General features: G+C 37.7%; 2 protein-coding genes across 4 annotated transcripts in view; both read right to left on the bottom strand.

Moving 5' to 3' along the window:
• Window positions 1-18,573, bottom strand: part of LOC6541198 (protein bunched, class 1/class 3/D/E isoforms) — a 91,726-nt gene that overhangs the window by 35,418 nt on the left and 37,735 nt on the right. Inside the window, exon 1 of one of the 3 annotated variants that reach the window (XM_015158956.2) lies at window positions 7,521-7,916. The exons of 1 other annotated variant lie outside the window; for it this stretch is intronic. In XM_015158956.2, coding sequence (XP_015014442.1) covers window positions 7,521-7,768 — 248 coding nt within the window. In that variant the 5' untranslated portion in view covers window positions 7,769-7,916. Of the gene's footprint in view, window positions 1-424; window positions 763-7,520; window positions 7,917-18,573 lie in introns of those variants that run through there. One more of the 3 variants, XM_015158953.2, reaches the window with a different exon arrangement.
• LOC6543125 (membrane-associated progesterone receptor component 1) lies at window positions 5,529-6,461 on the bottom strand. The gene has a single exon (XM_001969692.3). The coding sequence runs from the start codon at window positions 6,312-6,314 to the stop codon at window positions 5,661-5,663; it is 654 nt and encodes a 217-aa protein (XP_001969728.1). The 5' UTR covers window positions 6,315-6,461; the 3' UTR covers window positions 5,529-5,660.

Raw genomic sequence — 18,573 nt, 5'->3', positions numbered from 1 at the left:
TATGCATATTTATGAGCCGTAGGGTAAGGAACAACCAGAAGTACCTTGCCTTAGGCATAAATCTCATGACACATTAACATTTCAATTGCGGCTTGTTGGGAATTTGTGCTATACAACTTGATCCTGGATATTGTATTTACATATATGTATATAGACTAAGTTTGTATGGACTCTGTTTTTCCAGAAGCATACTCTCAAATATCATTTATATATATACTTTTATAAATGTCCTTGAAACAATGCTTTGCTCTTAGTTTAAAAAATATTATTTAATATTATATGTTTTGCTTTCTTTATCTAAGCGAGTCAACTATTTTTCCCTTCCCATATTGCAATCAGCATTAAGTAGGGCATTGGGAAATGCCTGTGGTTTTAAACAAAGGAATTTATATATAAAATTGATGCCTGATCGAGGACGACTTACTTATCAACTTCAGTGCTGAACATTCGCACCATGTGACGCTGCAGATACTGGGGCACGGAATGCGGCGATGAAGGAGGCGTTTGATATGGATTCATGATGGCCTCATCATCATCGAAGTAACCCGAGGAAGTGGACGAGGTGGTACGCGGATACTTGAGCATTTTCTCACACTTTTTAGTTTCACCTTTTTGTTGTTAAATTGGATTTGTAGTACAATTTATGGCTTGCTATTGGTAAATATTTACTTTTTCACTTTAAGGTTATTTATTTTTGGCCTGATAAATTAGCGCCTTGGACAACTTGTTTGGTTTATGTGACCCTTTTTGTTATTGTTGATATTCGGCTGTTATATAAAGACGGGCAGAAATATTGAGTATTTACTCAATCGGGCGCGGAAAGGAGAAACAGCAAACGAATTGTGTAGCCGGTCGAACGACAACTAAAAACAAAAATTGCTTTGAATTTTCGAATTTTGCATTAATTTTATTTTTCTCGCCACCGAGAGTGAGAGCCATACTGAGAGAAAAAACCGAGAGAAACATGCACTTCAACTTGGACAACAACACGACCAACGGCTCCCAATACGTTGGCCAATTGTATTTATAATTTTATTTATATATTTTGCATACATTGTTGCTGTTGCCTTCTCTTGATATATTTTTTTTTCAGTTACTGTCTGTATTTCTCTCTGACAAATTGTTAAGCGCTGTCTGGAACTGGTAGCGCGTGCCAAATAGCAAAAACTAATATGAGGGAAGACGTTTGGAGAATTCCGCGAACGGAGCAGCACCGATGGAACTTCTCCTCTCGGGTGGCAATTAATCAAGTCTTGACTAAAAATAAATATTAACCAATTAAATTTATCTGTTAAGATACGCACAGCAGCCGCGCGAACACTCGAAAGATACAAGTTGTAATTGCAGACAAATTTAGTGTTTTTGCCTAGCAGAGAAGCGCCTGCGATAGTCGAGGAATTTGAAATACGAAATGGCAAAACGTGACTTTGCTGTGTATTTTAAAATTACGTTGTGGGGAGCTGCATTTATGTAATTTAAGTTTTTAAAATTTTGTGTGTATTAGTTGCAATTTCATGTACTTTACTTTTCCAAAGATTGTGGTTTATGAGTTAGCTGAACAATTCCAGCAATAATTTTGAAATTTCACTCCTCTACACTTGCAAATTAATATTTTAAAATTCTGCCACTTTTTGTAGAATATATTTGGTCTTTTTCCGGACCATTTCTGGCTCCATTCGAATGTGAAAACAAATTAAGCGATCTCCCACCAAGAAAACCGAATGTAAAGCAAAACTCTTGAACCACCCAAAATTTATTCCACAATTTGTTTTTGCCGTTTTCCACTCATTTTGTTTTCGCTCGCGGCTTATTTTTAGACGAATTCGATTTAGACAAATAGTGCGTGCGATCGCCAACTACATAGATAGATAGCTAGATTTTGTATCTCAACTGTAAGTATATAGAAGTCCCAACGCAGATCGGTAAATAAATAAGCAAAAGAATTCACAATCAGTCAGTAACAAGGTCAGGGTACCGAGCCATCGACATCGACAACGAAAAAGAACAGCGGCTACAATTAACGCACGTCATCATCACTCGACGCGTATCCGTAAGATACAAAATAACGACAGACACGCGGGACGGATGGCGAGCTCCCTCTTAAACTATAACAAATTGTTTAAGCAAATACTGTTCGGTCTTTACTCTTTCGCTGATATTCGGTTGTAACTTTTGTTGGAGAACAACCTTAGAGTTGCCCGCGATTGCGTCTCACGCCGGCGACAAGTTTTTGTTTACTGAATTCGAACCAAAAACTGTATTTTACACAATATCCAAAAACGACCAGCAGAACACGAAAAAAATAAAACCAAAAAGGCGGCAGCGACGTCGACAGTGGTGGCTGCGCTCAACGCCAGCAATAAAATTATTTTCAAAAATACATTTTTTCAGCGTTTCTTCTCTCTTTAGTTTGGGAAGACGACGGCGACGAAAGCGCCGAATAATAGGGGAGAAACACAATTTACGCACACGACCGGAGCCGAAGCTATTTTATATTTTATTTCACTTTTTTCCCCTTTTTTTGTTTTTTTTTTGGAGCACCGATGAACGATAAGAGGAGAAACACACCATACTCGACAGGCAAAAAACAAAGCAGATTACATCGAAGAACCGTCGTGTGCCCCTTATCAACAATAACTCTATCTAATCGTCGTCTGATAATTAGCATTGAGTGATAGGTGGGGTAGAGAAAAACTGGGAATCAAGTGGACGCAGAGAAACTGGGAACCATAGACGTGGGTGGCAATTTCTAGGAGGGGTCGAGCTAGGAAATAGAGCAATAACAATTTCAAGGTTATAGATACATAGATGGGTAGATTCAGTTGCTCAACGTTTAAATAAGCCTGCAATAGAAGTCCTATACTCTTGTATATCTTCATTACCGAATCTCAACTAGATATAAATTATCTGCGATAAAACATTTTTTTCAGTGCAAATCATTCTGACACCTTTAGCTTCGCCGCCTTTGAACCAACTTTTTCTTGCCAAAACATTATCACCCAGTCAATAAATGGGTCTTAATATGTCTTAAAATTTAAAGTCCGAGTTGGTTTTAGGAATATTAAGCCGATATGTAAATGATATTGATAAGGAAGACAAGCGCAAAATCAATTAATAATACGCTTTGCGAATGAAAAGGAAATAGAGCTGATAGCATTCGATTTGTACTGAAGTAACCGCCAAAAAATAAAGGATTGCCATTTTCAAACTTATATAAATATAATAAATGTATAAATAAAATTAAAACACAATGGTATTATCTAGATGACTATACTAATATATACTTTCCAAGCACTTTAACTGGACGCTACCTCAACAGCATTAATATAAACTAATCACCGACGAAACACAAAGCAAACATTGGCTATCAACTGACAGGAAAAGCGTGTGCACTTTGATTATAAGCCACTCGACTAGTCAACTCTAACCAAATAAATATGGAAATGCGAAAAGTCAAATGCAAATATGAAAAGGCTGGGCACATGTTCAAATGACTTCACGAATGTTCTGTATGATCATCTGACTGCAGACCGATTTCATGGCAAATTATGAATAGGGAAAGGAATAAGATTTCATAACCCATGCTGCAAATTGCAGGGGGAGACCAGGAAAATTCGAGGAAATGGGTTGCGACAAGTGACGAGTTAGCGTGAAATTTATAGCCAACAACGGTCCGCGCCTGAGTGAAAGAAAAGTCAGAGAAAAGCGACGCAAAGGAAAATGCAAGCGATACAGTTTTGCTTTCTGATTTAAGCAAATTACAGCAGCTGGCCACCTGCGCGTATACGTAATGTGAATTTATTGGCTCATTAGAGTTGAGCAAACGTTAAAGCGTCGGCAAAAATAGTTTGCAGCTAAGGCGAATTTATGCTTGCTATATTTTTCTGCGCTGCTTTTTAATATATCTATCTATAAAGTGTATCTATCTATAAAGAATGCACACTGTCGTACACACGTCTAATTGGCGTTTAATTGCAGTTTGTTAAAAGTCATTGGGACTGGGCAGCAGTCTGTTGAACGTTCTCTTATCACCCCGCTGATTATTTATATGGTCGAGCCCGATAAGACCGGTTTGTTTGGTATTGTTTAGTCATTTTCTATAAATAGGCCATTAGTCAACTTTAGGTAATATGAGAAGAATTTGGATACGGGAAGTATTTCCAAAAGATTAGCTGATATTTGCGCAAATTTAAAAACTAAGATTTCGTTTTAGTAAAATAGAATCATTTCCGAATTGTTACTGGCTAATAATAATTTGAACTATTATAGTTTCTGAACTATAGTTTTTAATAAAAAGGGCTAAATAAGAAAAATTTGCAGGTGTTCCAGCCACATTCCTCTTAAAAGCACTAAGTCAATATTTGCCAGCAGTTTTCTGATTAACAGTCAACATTTTGAGTAGAACTTGACTACCTGTCGAGAACTCTACATTTCTTATAACACCATTTTAAGTTGTGCAAATACACAAATGATTGTGTTGGAGTGGATTAAAGTGGATTAGTCAGTAAGTAAGTTATTATTACATGTCCATAAGCAAGGCGATGGTGGCTTCCTTTCTTGTTATTTCTCATTTGATACGAACCAGTTAAGACCCCTTCATTAATTGGTTCATACCATGGGCTGCTCTGTATTATTAATCACTTCACGTTCCCCTGCTTAATTAACCCTGTGCTTCCAAGTATCCCACCCCGTTTAACTTACTGTCTTTTGAAGTAGCTTGAAATGAAAACGCTTACCTGAAAAGAAAATGCAAAAATAAATATCAATTAATAAGGTGAAACTCAATTCCAATCAATTTCAAGTACTTATGCCTAGGCAAATAATTAATTTTCAACTGATTGAAACGACGCAAAAGGTCGTCGCCGTAGTCGACAATAACGACGAAAATAAAATAAAGCAAAATGCGAAAAAAATTGATTTAATTAATTGTCGTAATCAGGTATAGCAACAAATTAAGTGCTTGGGTACATGTAAAAATAAATTTCAGCGATTTTAAAGAGCCAGCTTCCTGCCAAAAGACGTCACACGAGTGTAATTTGTTGGCCAACAGATCCCAGTGTGCACCAACCAAATGAAAGGGGAAATGGCATCAATTTTCGCAAGCTTGGCCAATTTTGGCTAAAACTGCACGACGTGTGTCACCAAACGTGTGGGTGCTGATGGCTAAAATATAAGCACACAATTCTATCGCCCTTTCCTCGACTCTGAATATTCTTTTGTCAGCCTGTTGGCAGGTGGACAGCCCAAGGATGAGTCAAATACAGAACTGGTTTAGCCTTTTAATTGAAATGCTTCGCCTAATTTGGCACTAAGCGTCAAGTACCACAGAAAACAGGTGAAGAGGTTTTGGGAAACAACAGGCACAATTCTTAGAAATTCAATGAATACTCAAAAAAGGTGGGCCAACGAAACATCAAACATATCGTGACAATTTGAATATAGAGAAATTTCTTCCAATAAACATGTATTATTACATGTATTCATAGCTAAGCACTTAAAAAGCATTTTAAAACGGCTAAACAGTTTTCTTATTCTAAATTTATTTTTAATAGAACAATGTTAGTGCGATTTACCTATAAAATGACTACATTTTTATCATCTCTGTATACTAATAAAATATTTAATTGTTTAGGCCTAAAGCTAAGTATAACTATTGATTTCTAACAATCGGAAACTTCTGCACAGATAAGGACTTCAGAGTTGGGCTCTTCTAAATATTTCTCTGTTTTGGTATCCGATGGCAATGTTTCGGCAGTTAGAACCTCGTTTAGTGTCTTTTTTGACTTCTCATTTGCATTGATTGGTTCCACCATGTCTTCCTGAGTTTCCTCGACCACATCATCATTATCATTCTCAATTCTGCCCATAAGAGGATTGCCTAGCTCATCGATGACGATACCGACACATGAATAATTCGTTTCCAGTATGGATTCCCAACGATCGACGTAGTTGATCTCTGATTTATGCGTTTCCATTATCGACTTCAGATAATTCGTAAAGTCCCTGCCAGCAACATGAGACAGGGTTCCGTTTAAGCCGAATTCCGGGAAATCACTGGACACATCGTAGATTTTTCCCTTGAGCGCCACCAGTATTCTGCCATCACTTCGGGTCCCATCGAATCCCAACAACTGATCCAGGGTCAATTTGATTGGGGGCAAATCAGGCAGATTGGCAGCAAGAATTTTGGAACCAACCTCCGCATTTCGTCTGTCACCCCGCTGATGGTAAAAGGCGTACAAGTAACCCAAGACGGCGGCACAGATCATCAACACCATGTTGACCGTAAAGCCCAAGCCACTTAAGTCCTCCATATTATATATTTTTATGTATAATTTAGCCGAAGTTTTATGATTGCAATTCGGAATTTATTTCTCAGCACAGAAGTTGACTAATTTTGAGTGAGCTAGTGTTTGGAAATAACTCTCAAGGCTAACTTGGCTTTAATCGAAATGGTATTGCCCAACACTTGTGTGACTAAGAAAGCCTTCCCTGATGGAAGTGCTTTTGAATTCATAGATTGGCAGCAGTTGGAAAATAGATTTTAAACAAATCGAAATCAAAAATCTATTAGTTAAAGATTATTATAGAAAAATAGGCCCAAGAAGGTCGATTTCACTCCAATCGCATCCTGTATTTTATCTGCCAATACCTCACAGAGCGATAGCTGAGGTGTATTTTGATATTCCGCCGCTGCCTTAGGCTGTTATCAAACAAACGAATGAAAACTCGTAGCCATATCATTCGCGCTGCGAGGGCAGGTGATAATGTCAGCAAGTGTATCAGGAGCACAGAAATTGGAGCAGAGCTCCAGAGGCGGGCAGTCAGCACAAAAGCAAGTTGAACAGTTTTCTTATATTATCAGTTGATTAAATATGAATTATATGAACAAATAAAGGCGCAAACACTGGGTTGCACAAGTGTGTGTGCCACGAGAAACGATAAGCGCCGGCATACAAAAAAAAAAAAAAAAGTTTAAAACAATATTACTGATACAGGGTGGTGTTAAAAATCAAGGGGAATCTAAAAACTCTTAATGTAAGGGTGTTAATCAATATTTGTTTACATAGGTCTATGCATTAATTACAGAAATGTCTGAAGTTTAATGTTTTTAAAGGGTGTTAACGAAATTCGCTTCAATAAAATGAATGCTAAACATTTTTGTGTTTTGTTTGTGCTGCTGAAGAAGTGTTAATTAATAAATTAAACTTGTTTCAAACTATTTGTTCTGACTCAATGCAGAAAATTACAAATTTTAAAATACCCTTTAAACATATATTGGTTTAAAACAGTTCAATTTTTTGTTCACTGTGTACCCGAAATGAATGGCATCAAATGTCATTATTATTAGTTAGTATTAGTTGACATTTAATTAAAATAAAGATGTATATATATATGAATAATTGATCTATTGAAATTGTAACTAAGCGGAAAATGCAAATTTGTTGACTACCAAGAAACATATTTTCCAAGCGAAATTTGTCTTGTGTTTTACAGCCTGTCGCTTCTCATTTACTTACCCGATGAAATCTTTGATAAAACAATAAACCTTAAATAAGCCCCGATCATTATTGAGTAAATATTCGGGCTGTATGACTGCAGCGGGCATTATAAGATTGGATTGTGGTTGCTGCTGCTGTTGTTGTTGCTGTTGGTGGTGGAGCATTTGTTGTTGCTGCAGCGTGGACTCGCTGCCGCCGATGTTGTTGTTGCTGCTGCTGCTGGTCGTCGCCATATTGGCAGCCATTTTATTGGCTAACGCAGCCATTTTGTTGCTACTGTTGCTACTGTTGCCGCCATGCTTGCAACGCGTATGTTCATGCAACTGTTGTTGTTATGTCGTTTAGCAATTATCGCAGTTGTTTAATCAAAGTTAGTAGTGCTGTTTGGTAGCGCACCGCATTGTCTTGCTTTGAGCCAAATTCGTATTTAATTCAAATGAAATTGACCATAAAATTGAAATACAGAAGTCTACCATTTGGCAAATAACTATTGCAAAGGTTTTTAACACTTTTTTGCATACCAATTAAAATAAATCACATAACAATTTGTAATTTGTTGTGAAACTTAAGAATATATTGCTAAATTTGGGTTTTCCTGCAACAGTTATACAAAAATGACTTGAACCAAAAAGGAACATATAAATTGAAATCACAAAAGCAATTGGCAAATTGTATTTTGCTTTCATTTGAAACTTTGCCAATTTCCATCAATTTCTGTTTCAGCTTTCATTCTGTGGTGTGTTGTGGTGATAGTGTGGGTGTTTGTTGCATGTGTCTTCATTAAAAGCAAAGTTGCAGCGTGTGGAGTAAAGTATTTAATTAACATTCACAGAGCTCTGACATGCCACAGCCACAAGGCGTTTTGTTGCATGCCCCGCACAGAAAACACACGTACAAATGGGCAGATGAACAACGCTTACGTAACACACATGAAGCGGATGAAAGAGCATGCGAGATGCAGTAGCACACAACTGGGTTACCCAATGTTAAATATCATTTCATTTTCGATGCATGAATGAAATTTCAAATGCTACAAGTACTGGTCATTTTAAATAACTAAACAATGTATTTAATATACGAATTTTCCTTAAGAATTTTATAATTTACCTATTTCTGCCTGCCATCTGAAGCCAGTTTTAAAAGGGTTTTATATGGTTTAAAATTAAAAAATTAGAAAAAAATCAATAAGCTAGATAAATTAAAAGCAATGTATCCACTAGCTATTCCTTTAGCTATGACAGGGAAAAATAAATAATGCAGGAAATGTGATCTTCCCTTCCCAAGGAAGTGTTCGCTTTCGAGTGAATAGAGTGCCACCGCAATAGAAATTGCTTCGACCGCCTGTCAAGTGGTACAAAAATGTAATATGTCTCGGGAACACAAGTTAGTCGAGCACTGGGTCGCTGGTTTCCCATTTTATCCAGCTTCTTGCAACAAATGGCGTCTGTTGACAGCTAGTTGACAGTGCGGCTAGAAATATGACAGCTGCGGCTGGAGGCACTTGTGTGTCAACAACTGTGTAACAACTTGTTTAAGATGCGATAAGCAAAAAGCACAGACATTTCAGCAAAACAATAATAAAGGACGATAGATGCCTCCCCAGATGGGCATTACACGAGCAGGCCAAAACACAAAAATGTAACAATTGATGTGCTACCCACATTAATTAGCATTTTTAATCACCCAAAACCGAGGGTACGAGCAAGGTTAGCAGGCAGTACTCGGCAGAATTATTTATATATTTTTTGAGGTATCATATGTTTTGCTTTTTAATATAGTCAAGTGGCGGGGCCCTAACGATGATGTTTTACTCGACCCTGACTTTGACTTCCCTCTGCCCACACAAGCAACAAACCAACCAACCAACCAACCAGTCACGTACCAAAGCGGCAGTACAAGCACTTTTTTTTGTCAAGGGTCCACACTTCTAAGCCCTCGAAGGAATGAAGGGGTCGGAAGGTTTGGAGGCACCAACATGCCGAGTATTTTCATGCAAAGAGTTGGTGGAAAACCTTGAGATGCTATGCGATGCCAAAGAACGAACTCATTCACATTCTCGTTCACAGAGCACCCCACACTCAATTGAAACTGACACACGGCGCCCAGCATGAAACAACACAAAACCAAAAACCATTTCGCCTTGAAAACGTTTTCATAATGGAACCCAACTCGACACTAAACACAGCGCGAAACAAGAAAATGAAATCTCTGTTTGGAAATGAACTGCATGTCTAATGCTTGGTTCCCATTGTAAGGGCATCATTTGAGAGCTAGTCAACACAATGGAATGGAATGGATGAATGGATGTTTGCCAAGGATCTTTTCTTGTTTACTTGGGCACGTGCGGGTGCCAGTGGGCTTTGATACATTAGATGAGATCCGCGGAAGTAATGTTTATTAGGCTCATGCAAGATTATCATGGGACACAGTAAATGGGACAGCATAATGTTAAAATTCAAGAAATCTCTTTGTATATTACAACGCTAATATCTTAATGCTTCTTGTAGACTGTAAGAAAATGCACTACTTTGAAATTTTTTTTAGGTCCAACGGGTACACATGACTCCAATTCTGTTCGTTTTTATGTTGTATTTGTTAATCAGTAATATTTATTGAGATGTAAAATAGTTATTCAAAATTCAGTACGATTTTGGTGGACTAAAGTTGCCATTTCAATAAATACTATCCCAAATTAAAACCTCAGCTCTGCCAAGCGTTCAATAAAAATCATTTAAGCGTGAAATGTATGCACATTCTGAATCCTTGCTGACGTCAAAATCACATTTTTCTAGCCTCCATCATCGCGACTCTTGGTATCCGTATGCGTATTTCAGTGCAACTCACGCAGTGTGTAATGGAATTATGCAAAGTATCTGTGTGCGGCTATCTGCAAGTAAGTGTGTGTTTATGTGTGTGTGCGCGTCATTGAGCTAAAGCAAAGAAAACAAAAAAAGAACCAAACAAGTACGGGCAAGGATCGGGCGAAGGACTCGTCAACTTTCCAAAAGCGCATTACTTGCTTTGGGAACAAGAGAAAATACTAAAAAAAAATGAAACGCAATCGTTTTTGCCACAGAGGCACACACACACAGATGCAAACCAGCAAGCCTGACCTTGACCTGGAAACTGCGCCATGTGGAGCAATCGTGGGATGGGTGGGCCGCTCTCGCCTCCTCTTTCTATCTCCCTGCGAATGGGCCAACAGAAAAATACGAAACCTGAACATGTTGTTATTTGAGTTTAGTTCAGTTCAGTTCTTTGCTGCAACCGCTTCGCCCAGATACGGATACAAATACATATGCAGATGCTGGCGCACACACAGATACAGCCCACAATCAGCAGCAGCCTCAGATACATTCGCACAGATACAGCATAAAGTGCTTGCATTCATTGTGTGGGTGGCAAATGTGGGTCGTGGCGGATGCTTCGCTATGTTCTGCTGCCCCACCATTCACCCCTGGATTTTTATGATAACATTTTATTGTTTCCCCCAACTTCGCTTGACTTTATGGCATCTCCAGTTGCCGTTCAGCTGCAGTTGAGCGACTGACAATTGGCGCCAAATGCTGCCAAGGACGCCAACATTTCCAAAACGATTTCATCACGTAAGCTGCATTTCAGAAGTACGAGGGATTTGCATCTACGAAATGCCATTGCATTCGGGTCATAAATTTCCATTTTAATGGGAGGAATATGAAAAAGTTCACGGGTTGATATGAAGAAGGGGTTTTGGTAGCAATAACAAAAAACTAGTTTAATTTTAAGTCTGCCTCTTGGACAATCTTTCTAAAGGTTAACTGGACCGCTAGTTATGCCACGGAAACTATAATGGTCTGACAGAAGAAAGCTCTTAGTTTGTACTCTTTTATTATAAGTTTAAATGAACTACCGATGAATTAACTCAACGGTGCATTCAAGTTTGTGCTCAATTAAGTTCCGTAAAAGTAATTAATCGCTCAATTCCTTTAACGATACTTCAATTTAATTGATTTATAAATCAATAAAAACATAAAAGAAACGTGAATATTGAATTCAATCATTAAAGTCTTTCAAAAGCCGATACAAATACCGGCTAGAACCGCTCTATGCCAGCTGAGTTCATCAAGATTCATTTACTGGAAATCGAAAAAAAAAAAAAAAATAAAATTGAAGAGATGCACAAATGCGATCCGCTTAATAGGCAAACATCGATTAAATGAACCAGCCAGATGTTCTATCTCTCGATATATATGACGTACACCAGCCAACGATGTTGTTAAGCAGTTTAAATCAAATTATCAGCACGAATAGATCTCAAATTAAATTGTTTTTGTTCAAATTACCAAAATGGGCAAATTATAGGTAAAGTTGCATTCAAGCGAAAAAGATCGCTCTCGCAAATCGAAGTTGATAATTTTTTTGGGGTGTGTATTATCGGTTTTTTTTTTTTTTCCACCTCCCATTTGCTGAGGTCACCAGTCAAAATATTGCGTATTCGCAGTGTTGACGTGACGCCATTATGGCTGCCAGAACGTTAAACAAACTAAGCCAAAACCCAAGGGTATACCACCGAATAGCGCCAAGGAAATGAATGAAAATCAACTTTCAAGTAAGAGTTGCGTAATCAAAGGGGGTGGTGCTCTTTCTATGGTTTTAGTCATGCCAATGCGTGGGAAACGCTACAACAAACACAAATGAGCTGACAACCTCCAATAGTTTGTGTGGGCAAAAGAACAACAATGATTCGTTAAGGAAAGCGCAAGAATATGGGAAACTAGCATAAGATAGGGAAAAATCAATGGTCTTGTTGTCTTTGGTCTTGTGGAAATGCCCTCAATCATGTTTGCACAATTAAACATCTTGCGCTTAACTTCTAGGGGAATTAACCGTTTGGTTTCCACTATTTATCGATTTCTGATTAATGGCCATTCGGCTTTGGGCAGAAGGACACTTTCATTGGCCCATTAAGGACGCCGTGACATTGAAGGCAAAGTGCCAGTCAAGGCGATTAAATGTTTGCCTTTTCAATGACTTGTTTTTCCTTGTATTGATTTCAAGTGTACTGAACTAGTGGAAAATAGAGGGCGTAGATATTGCATGCTTAGAACACTTTGGGGTTGGTTTCTCCACAAGGACCTGTTTTTGGCCGTATGTGGTCTTTGGTATTATCCAAATATTTAGGCTAGCAGAAGTGTGTCAGCGAAAAACTTATGTAGTTTGCTATGCAAGTGAATAAAAATTATCAGCAGAGATTTAAATATTAGAATAATTATTTGAACTGACATTAGGCTATTCGATCAAAGGCTTGATATCGATTAAAGTCAAACAAATTTTGTGAGGAATTTATTTTTAACTAAATATAATTACTTCCCATGGGTGCCAGTTCCAATTATTTGTTACTAGTTTCAGATATTTTAAATGTAATAATATTTCTAAACACAAACGCTTCCATTATTTTCTAACAGGGAAAATCGGCAATAAAATTTGTAAAAAAACAATTTGTGGAAAATGCTTTTTAATGTTTGATGTTCGTTGATGTTCATCGGATGTGAGGAATATTTTATTTGGATAATTTGCCATTTATTTTGTACTGGTTAACACAATGAAATCATAAACCGAAACGAATTAACCAACAATACGAACACAAATAATTACAATTTAGAATTGGGTGACATTACCTTTTAATAAAAATATTTCCGTTATTAAAAGCGATTTCTAAATTGTTTTTGTTTTCCATGAATGAAATTTTTGCTGATCACTGTTGTAGAATATAATAATTTCGGTGAATAATTATATTTATTTCCTTTTTTTTGTTTTATTTTTTCGCGTTGAAAAAACAAGATAAATAACAAATGGGCGCGAAATTCTAGAAATTATCTATGCAGTAAGAGCGAGCGAGAGCAAGATGTAAGAGCGAGAGAGAGAGGCCAACACACACGCACACATTGAAATCAACCGAGGCGTTTTGAATGAAAGATTTTTTGGTAGCTCGCTTTTCTTTCACTTTTTGATTGCCCAGATGCGAATCTGCATTCGTTTTATTCGCTGATTTTATATAATCAACCGAAACACTTTGATGCCGTTTGAATTTGCTTCAATTTTTGTTGCTAATTTCGTTACAACTTTTCAATTGTTGTAAACTTTATTTGGTTGCACGCACACATACACGCACACCCAGCACACTCAACGCACACAAACGCTCGGCGATGATGTCCGAATACGACTGACTGACGACAGCAGCGAAAACTTCCGCGTTTGCCACAAAAACAAGCCACACACACACAAAAATGGCTCTTTTTTCTGCAAAGCGAAAAGGTCCCCGAACTAAGTGTCGCAAATACTTTAGCTAAACTTAATCGAACCGATTTTGATTGTTATAAATTTTAGTGCCAGAAAATGTTATATATTTTTGCCAGCTTGTTTTTGTGTTTGGTTTAGCAAGAAGCCAAAGTGTAGATTGACTGACTGAGGGTAGGATTTTTTTTGTTGCTAGCTTTTTGTGGCGCGTTCATCGCCCAAACATGCAGATGAGAGAGCGCCAGGCAGAAAGAGAGCACGCGCGAGTTCATTTTCCCCAGAAGGTGGGAGAGCGAGAGCCACGTGAGAGCTAGATTTTTGCAAAGAAAGTGAATTTTGCGCTCTCGCCGAGAGGAAAATTTGTATCTGGCTTTTCCTCTGCATTTTCCCTTCCAATTTGAATATATTTTCTGTCTTAATAGCTCTGTGTTGCAGAGGCCCTTTCCTTACTTCTCTCTCCCACTCTCTCTCTCTTCTGCTCTCTCTCTGTTGATGTATACATAAATATAGAATATATATGGATTTGAGTGAAGCATAAATAACACCTGCTCCTGTTTTGGGGCTCTCAATTTCTCAATTTTCCTACGCCTGCGCAAATCGGACAGGAAAACGTGCTAACCCAACCATATATACATATAAATAAATATAACAGACAGGAAAAACATAAATTCATCGTTATCATGTGAAATGAGTGGAAGGGAGATAGGAAGCGATTGCATGTGTCTGTGCAGAAATGAACACTGCACAATAGACAAAAAGCCAGAGAGAGAGTGAGAGAGGGAAGTGCCTCTCAACTGTCCCCATTTTTGTAAGTTCTCCGCTGGCCAAAATAATTACACCAATTTATAAATTATCAACGAGGCGAAACCATTTGAAAGGTCCTTCCTCAAGGCTTCATGGAAAGGCAATGGCAGAGAAATGCCACAAAAACCTGTGTAACATCGCATGAAGGAATGAAATGCCAGCGAACGAATTTCAATGACAAGGTAAATCAACGTCAGTAATGGAATTTGAGGATTTCCTTTGTTTTCGAAATGAATAGCACGTTTTTTTTTTTTTTTTAGTGGACATCACTCTACGGACATCCCAACATTAATTGGTTATATATGGGCCTGTCCCTTCCCATTCATTTCTCGCTGTCCTGATTGCAAGTGGAGCATGACCCACATACTTGAGTAAACAAAGCTAAAAATCAGCTACGCGAATATATGTTCACAACGAACTGCTCAGAGTCCTAACAAAACAATAGAATTTCGCTGCGTGTGAGTCCGAAAGTCCGAAAAGTTAACAGGGAAAAGGGAGTTCCAAAGGAGCCAAAAAAGGGCAAACTTAGACTAATTATTGTTATAAAAACGACCACAATGCAGAAGAATTAAATAAATGGTTGAAAATAGTGCTGCAAGAACTAGTTCTTGAAAACACTTGGCCTACTAGGCGTATACGTGATGAGGGACAATGTGCTTATTATTAATGAAACGTAAGATATGGCCGTTTTTAAAACTAGGCAACATGCGCCATGTGTCCACCTCAAAATACTTATGTTATGCACAAAGAATGTTTTAAGACCTTCGATTCCTTCGTTTAATGTTCTTTAAAAAATTACGTATACGTATATATTTTAAATTGGTTGGTGCACCAAAATTATACCTAGTTTGATTTTATCTTTAAGATTAGAAGAAATAAAAGTAAAATACCATTGTAAAGGTACTAAGAAGAGAACTATTAAGCCAAACCAATTTAAAGTAGTATTATATTTTGTGTAGCATACTTAGCAGAATATTGTTATAAACTTCCAGCAAAAAGACTGCACTTACTATTCTACAGTATTTTTTTTAATAATTTAGGTACTTGCACACCTCTCCATTTGGTTTGGTATCCCAATCAAAGATATGCATATACTTACTAATATAGGGTGGAAAACCGGAGATCTTATATCATATACATACCTGTAAATAAAAGAGAAAATATATTAATTAAAATTCCAAGTAAACTAATTCTTTATTTGATTAAATGAATTGATTAAAATGTAATTATATAATTAGGTTATTGTCATGCAATGCAGTTCATTTATATTTTTAACACAATTCAATCATCATTGAAGACCCTTTTTGAGAAGTAAACGTTTGATAAGATAGGCTGATGTGTAGTTGTGGTAAGTGAAAAACTGATTAGATGACGAGGCTTGAATGCCTCGCTTTGTCCACTTTTTCTATCGCCTTATTGGCGGTAAGCACATATTCAAAAGTACTTTATAAAGCAATCATCGCCGCTGTCTGGGTCTTAAGGAGCCCAAAGTAAACAAAACTGGTTGCCCGTAATTTTCCACATGGCAATGGGTGCAGTTACCAGACCAGTTCTGTAAAAGGTCACGATCAGCTCCACTCTCAAATTATGCTTCTCATTCGGCCACAAAGCCGAACAGCTAACAGCTAGTCATGTTTCTGATAGTATAATTGCGATTTATGTGGGCCACTTAGGAATTGTGCAGAGCTTGTTGGGAAGCATTATAAATTTGTATTAAAAAGGAAGATAATTATAGGACTTTGACTACAATTTGTGCACTTTGGCACATATTCAACTACAGCTTTCAAGAGGTTAAGCAAAATCATCCCATTAATTTTGAGTTCTATTTTCAAACTGTTTAGTTAAAGTCAGACTTGCAACTTTGTATTACAACTCAGGCGTGCAAACACGTGGTAGAACTTATGTCTCACCTGAGAAAATCGAGGTTATTCATGATAGCCCACAGGAAAATGATAAGAACGACGCGCAGGAAAGCCAAACAGAAAACTACGAGAAGTCAAATCGCTGATGTGTGGGGTCAATGGAATTGAAGTGCAATTGTCAGAAGCTTTTCGAACTCGGCGCGAACTCGAAAGGTAAGCCCCATGTACAGCTAAAGCCAAACAAAAGCTTAAACCGATCGAAAACAAAAAGCGGCAGAGATAAGCGCGAGAGAGACAGCGCGGCAGAGAGAAGTGCAGAGAGAGAGAGACCCAAAACCGGCACACGCAAACAAAGAGCCGAAGCGACAAGTAACCGAACGACAGCGACAGCAGCAACAACAGCAACACATCGCCGCCCGCCCATCAGCAACATCGTGGACAAACACGAGGAAAAAGGTTCGACTGGCTCAGTGTGGCGGCGAACGTCGTACCTGTTGTGTGTGTGTTTCCACGATTTTCGGTTGTCCACCGAGAAGTGTCAGGCGAAAACAAAGAGAGCTCTGTGGAAAAGGTCCTGCGTATCGCAAACAAAAGCAACAGTTGGCAGCAGATCGGTGGAGAAAAGCAGAGCAAAATGTTTGAAGTCGCCTGCCTGATGTTCATCTGCCCTTGGCTCATACTCGTACTGCTCATGTTCATCGCCATGACTGTACTCTAGTGGCTATGTAGTTGAACAATGTAAACACAAACGAAGAAGAATGGGCACACCACAAATTGCAACACATCCGCTGGCAGTGTGCCCAAATAATCATCGGAAATTAACAGAAGATTCCTCTTGCGCCACCCAAATATTCCTATGAAAAAATGTGCTTTGATTGTTTTTATTACCATTACCCATTACCCATCTCGTTCGTTGTTTGTTGACCGCACGCAAGTGCAATGTGATTTAAATGAAAGATCTTATTATGTAAGAAATCGTACCTTATGCATATTTAGTTTAAGTTTAGTTTAGGCCTTTAAGCTGGAAAAATAAACTACAAAGCTAAAAGCGAGTCAAGGGTTTCTTACGCGCTGGGCATGGTTCAACTGGCTTACACACAATTCCATTGTTAACTGTTTTTAATTTAGGAACGAAAACCAGTTTTCTGAGCGATTAAATCAACTTGGCTTCGCTCAACTGGCAGGCCTCTAATCCGAGTTGTTGTTAGCCAACGACTTAGAAAATAAGTAGGGGTAAAAATATGAGGGCTAAGGCAACAACTTGTATTGTAAAATTGGTGGTCTTTGCTACATATGTATTGCTAGCAATTATATGCATTTATTATATGTACTATATTTATTAAACAGACAGTGTTGCGCAAATGTGAGTTACCCATATGTGCATTGCCCAACTTCATATCAGTATTTCAATCTATCACTTTTATTGTGCGCCATAAACGAATGTCTTTCGAAACCGACCAACTGTCATATATTAAGAGTGGTTATCTGCTACTTGCTTCGTATCTGCATTTGATAAGAGTTAAATATGGGACATGACTTCAACTATTTCATTCACAAATGACAATAATTTCGTTCTCATAGAAAAGCCAATATATTTCTTGGGCTAAATATATTGTTAAATGTAGATGAGGTCACGCCATTCCTCGAATTTAAAATCACTCCATAAGTACTCGTCAAAAAGTGAAAGTTTGTCACATAAGCGTAATAAGTGTAAAGACAATTACACGTGTAGTCTGTGTCTATATATCCACATCGTAAAGCAAAACTTTTGTTGTATAAATATAAATACATAATATATGAAGAATTGCCAAGCCATTAGTTATAGTGTCAGATCAAATTAAAAATAGCGCTATTATACATATACATGGCTTATTTTTATAAATCTACATATATTTTGTGGTGGCTTGTAAGTAAACAAAGTAGTTTTCTCTTTCGTGGTTTTGCCTGCGTGCTTGGAAATGTCAATGAACCTAATTAGCAAAATAAGAACAATGAAGGGAAAGGGCTAAGTAACAAGTCAAATATTAGTTCTTTTCTGGTTTCGGGGTTTTTTTGGCTTTCAAAGTTACCAATAGATCTTCCATAACACGTCAGAGTTTAATTTAAGTTAGCTGCCTTTTGTTTTGGTC

The sequence above is a fragment of the Drosophila erecta genome, unplaced genomic scaffold (assembly GCF_003286155.1).
Source record: "Drosophila erecta strain 14021-0224.00,06,07 unplaced genomic scaffold, DereRS2 tig00000055-arrow-pilon, whole genome shotgun sequence".
Classification (NCBI taxonomy): Eukaryota; Metazoa; Arthropoda; class Insecta; order Diptera; family Drosophilidae; genus Drosophila; species Drosophila erecta.
The sequence above is the reverse complement of the archived record's forward strand: the minus strand, read 5'-3'. Positions and strand labels throughout refer to the sequence as shown.

What these genes read in the sequence shown, in the direction of transcription:
- LOC6543125 (XM_001969692.3), bottom strand. Translation starts at nt 6,314, where the DNA reads ATGGAGGACTTAAGTGGCTTGGGCTTTACGGTCAACATGGTGTTGATG.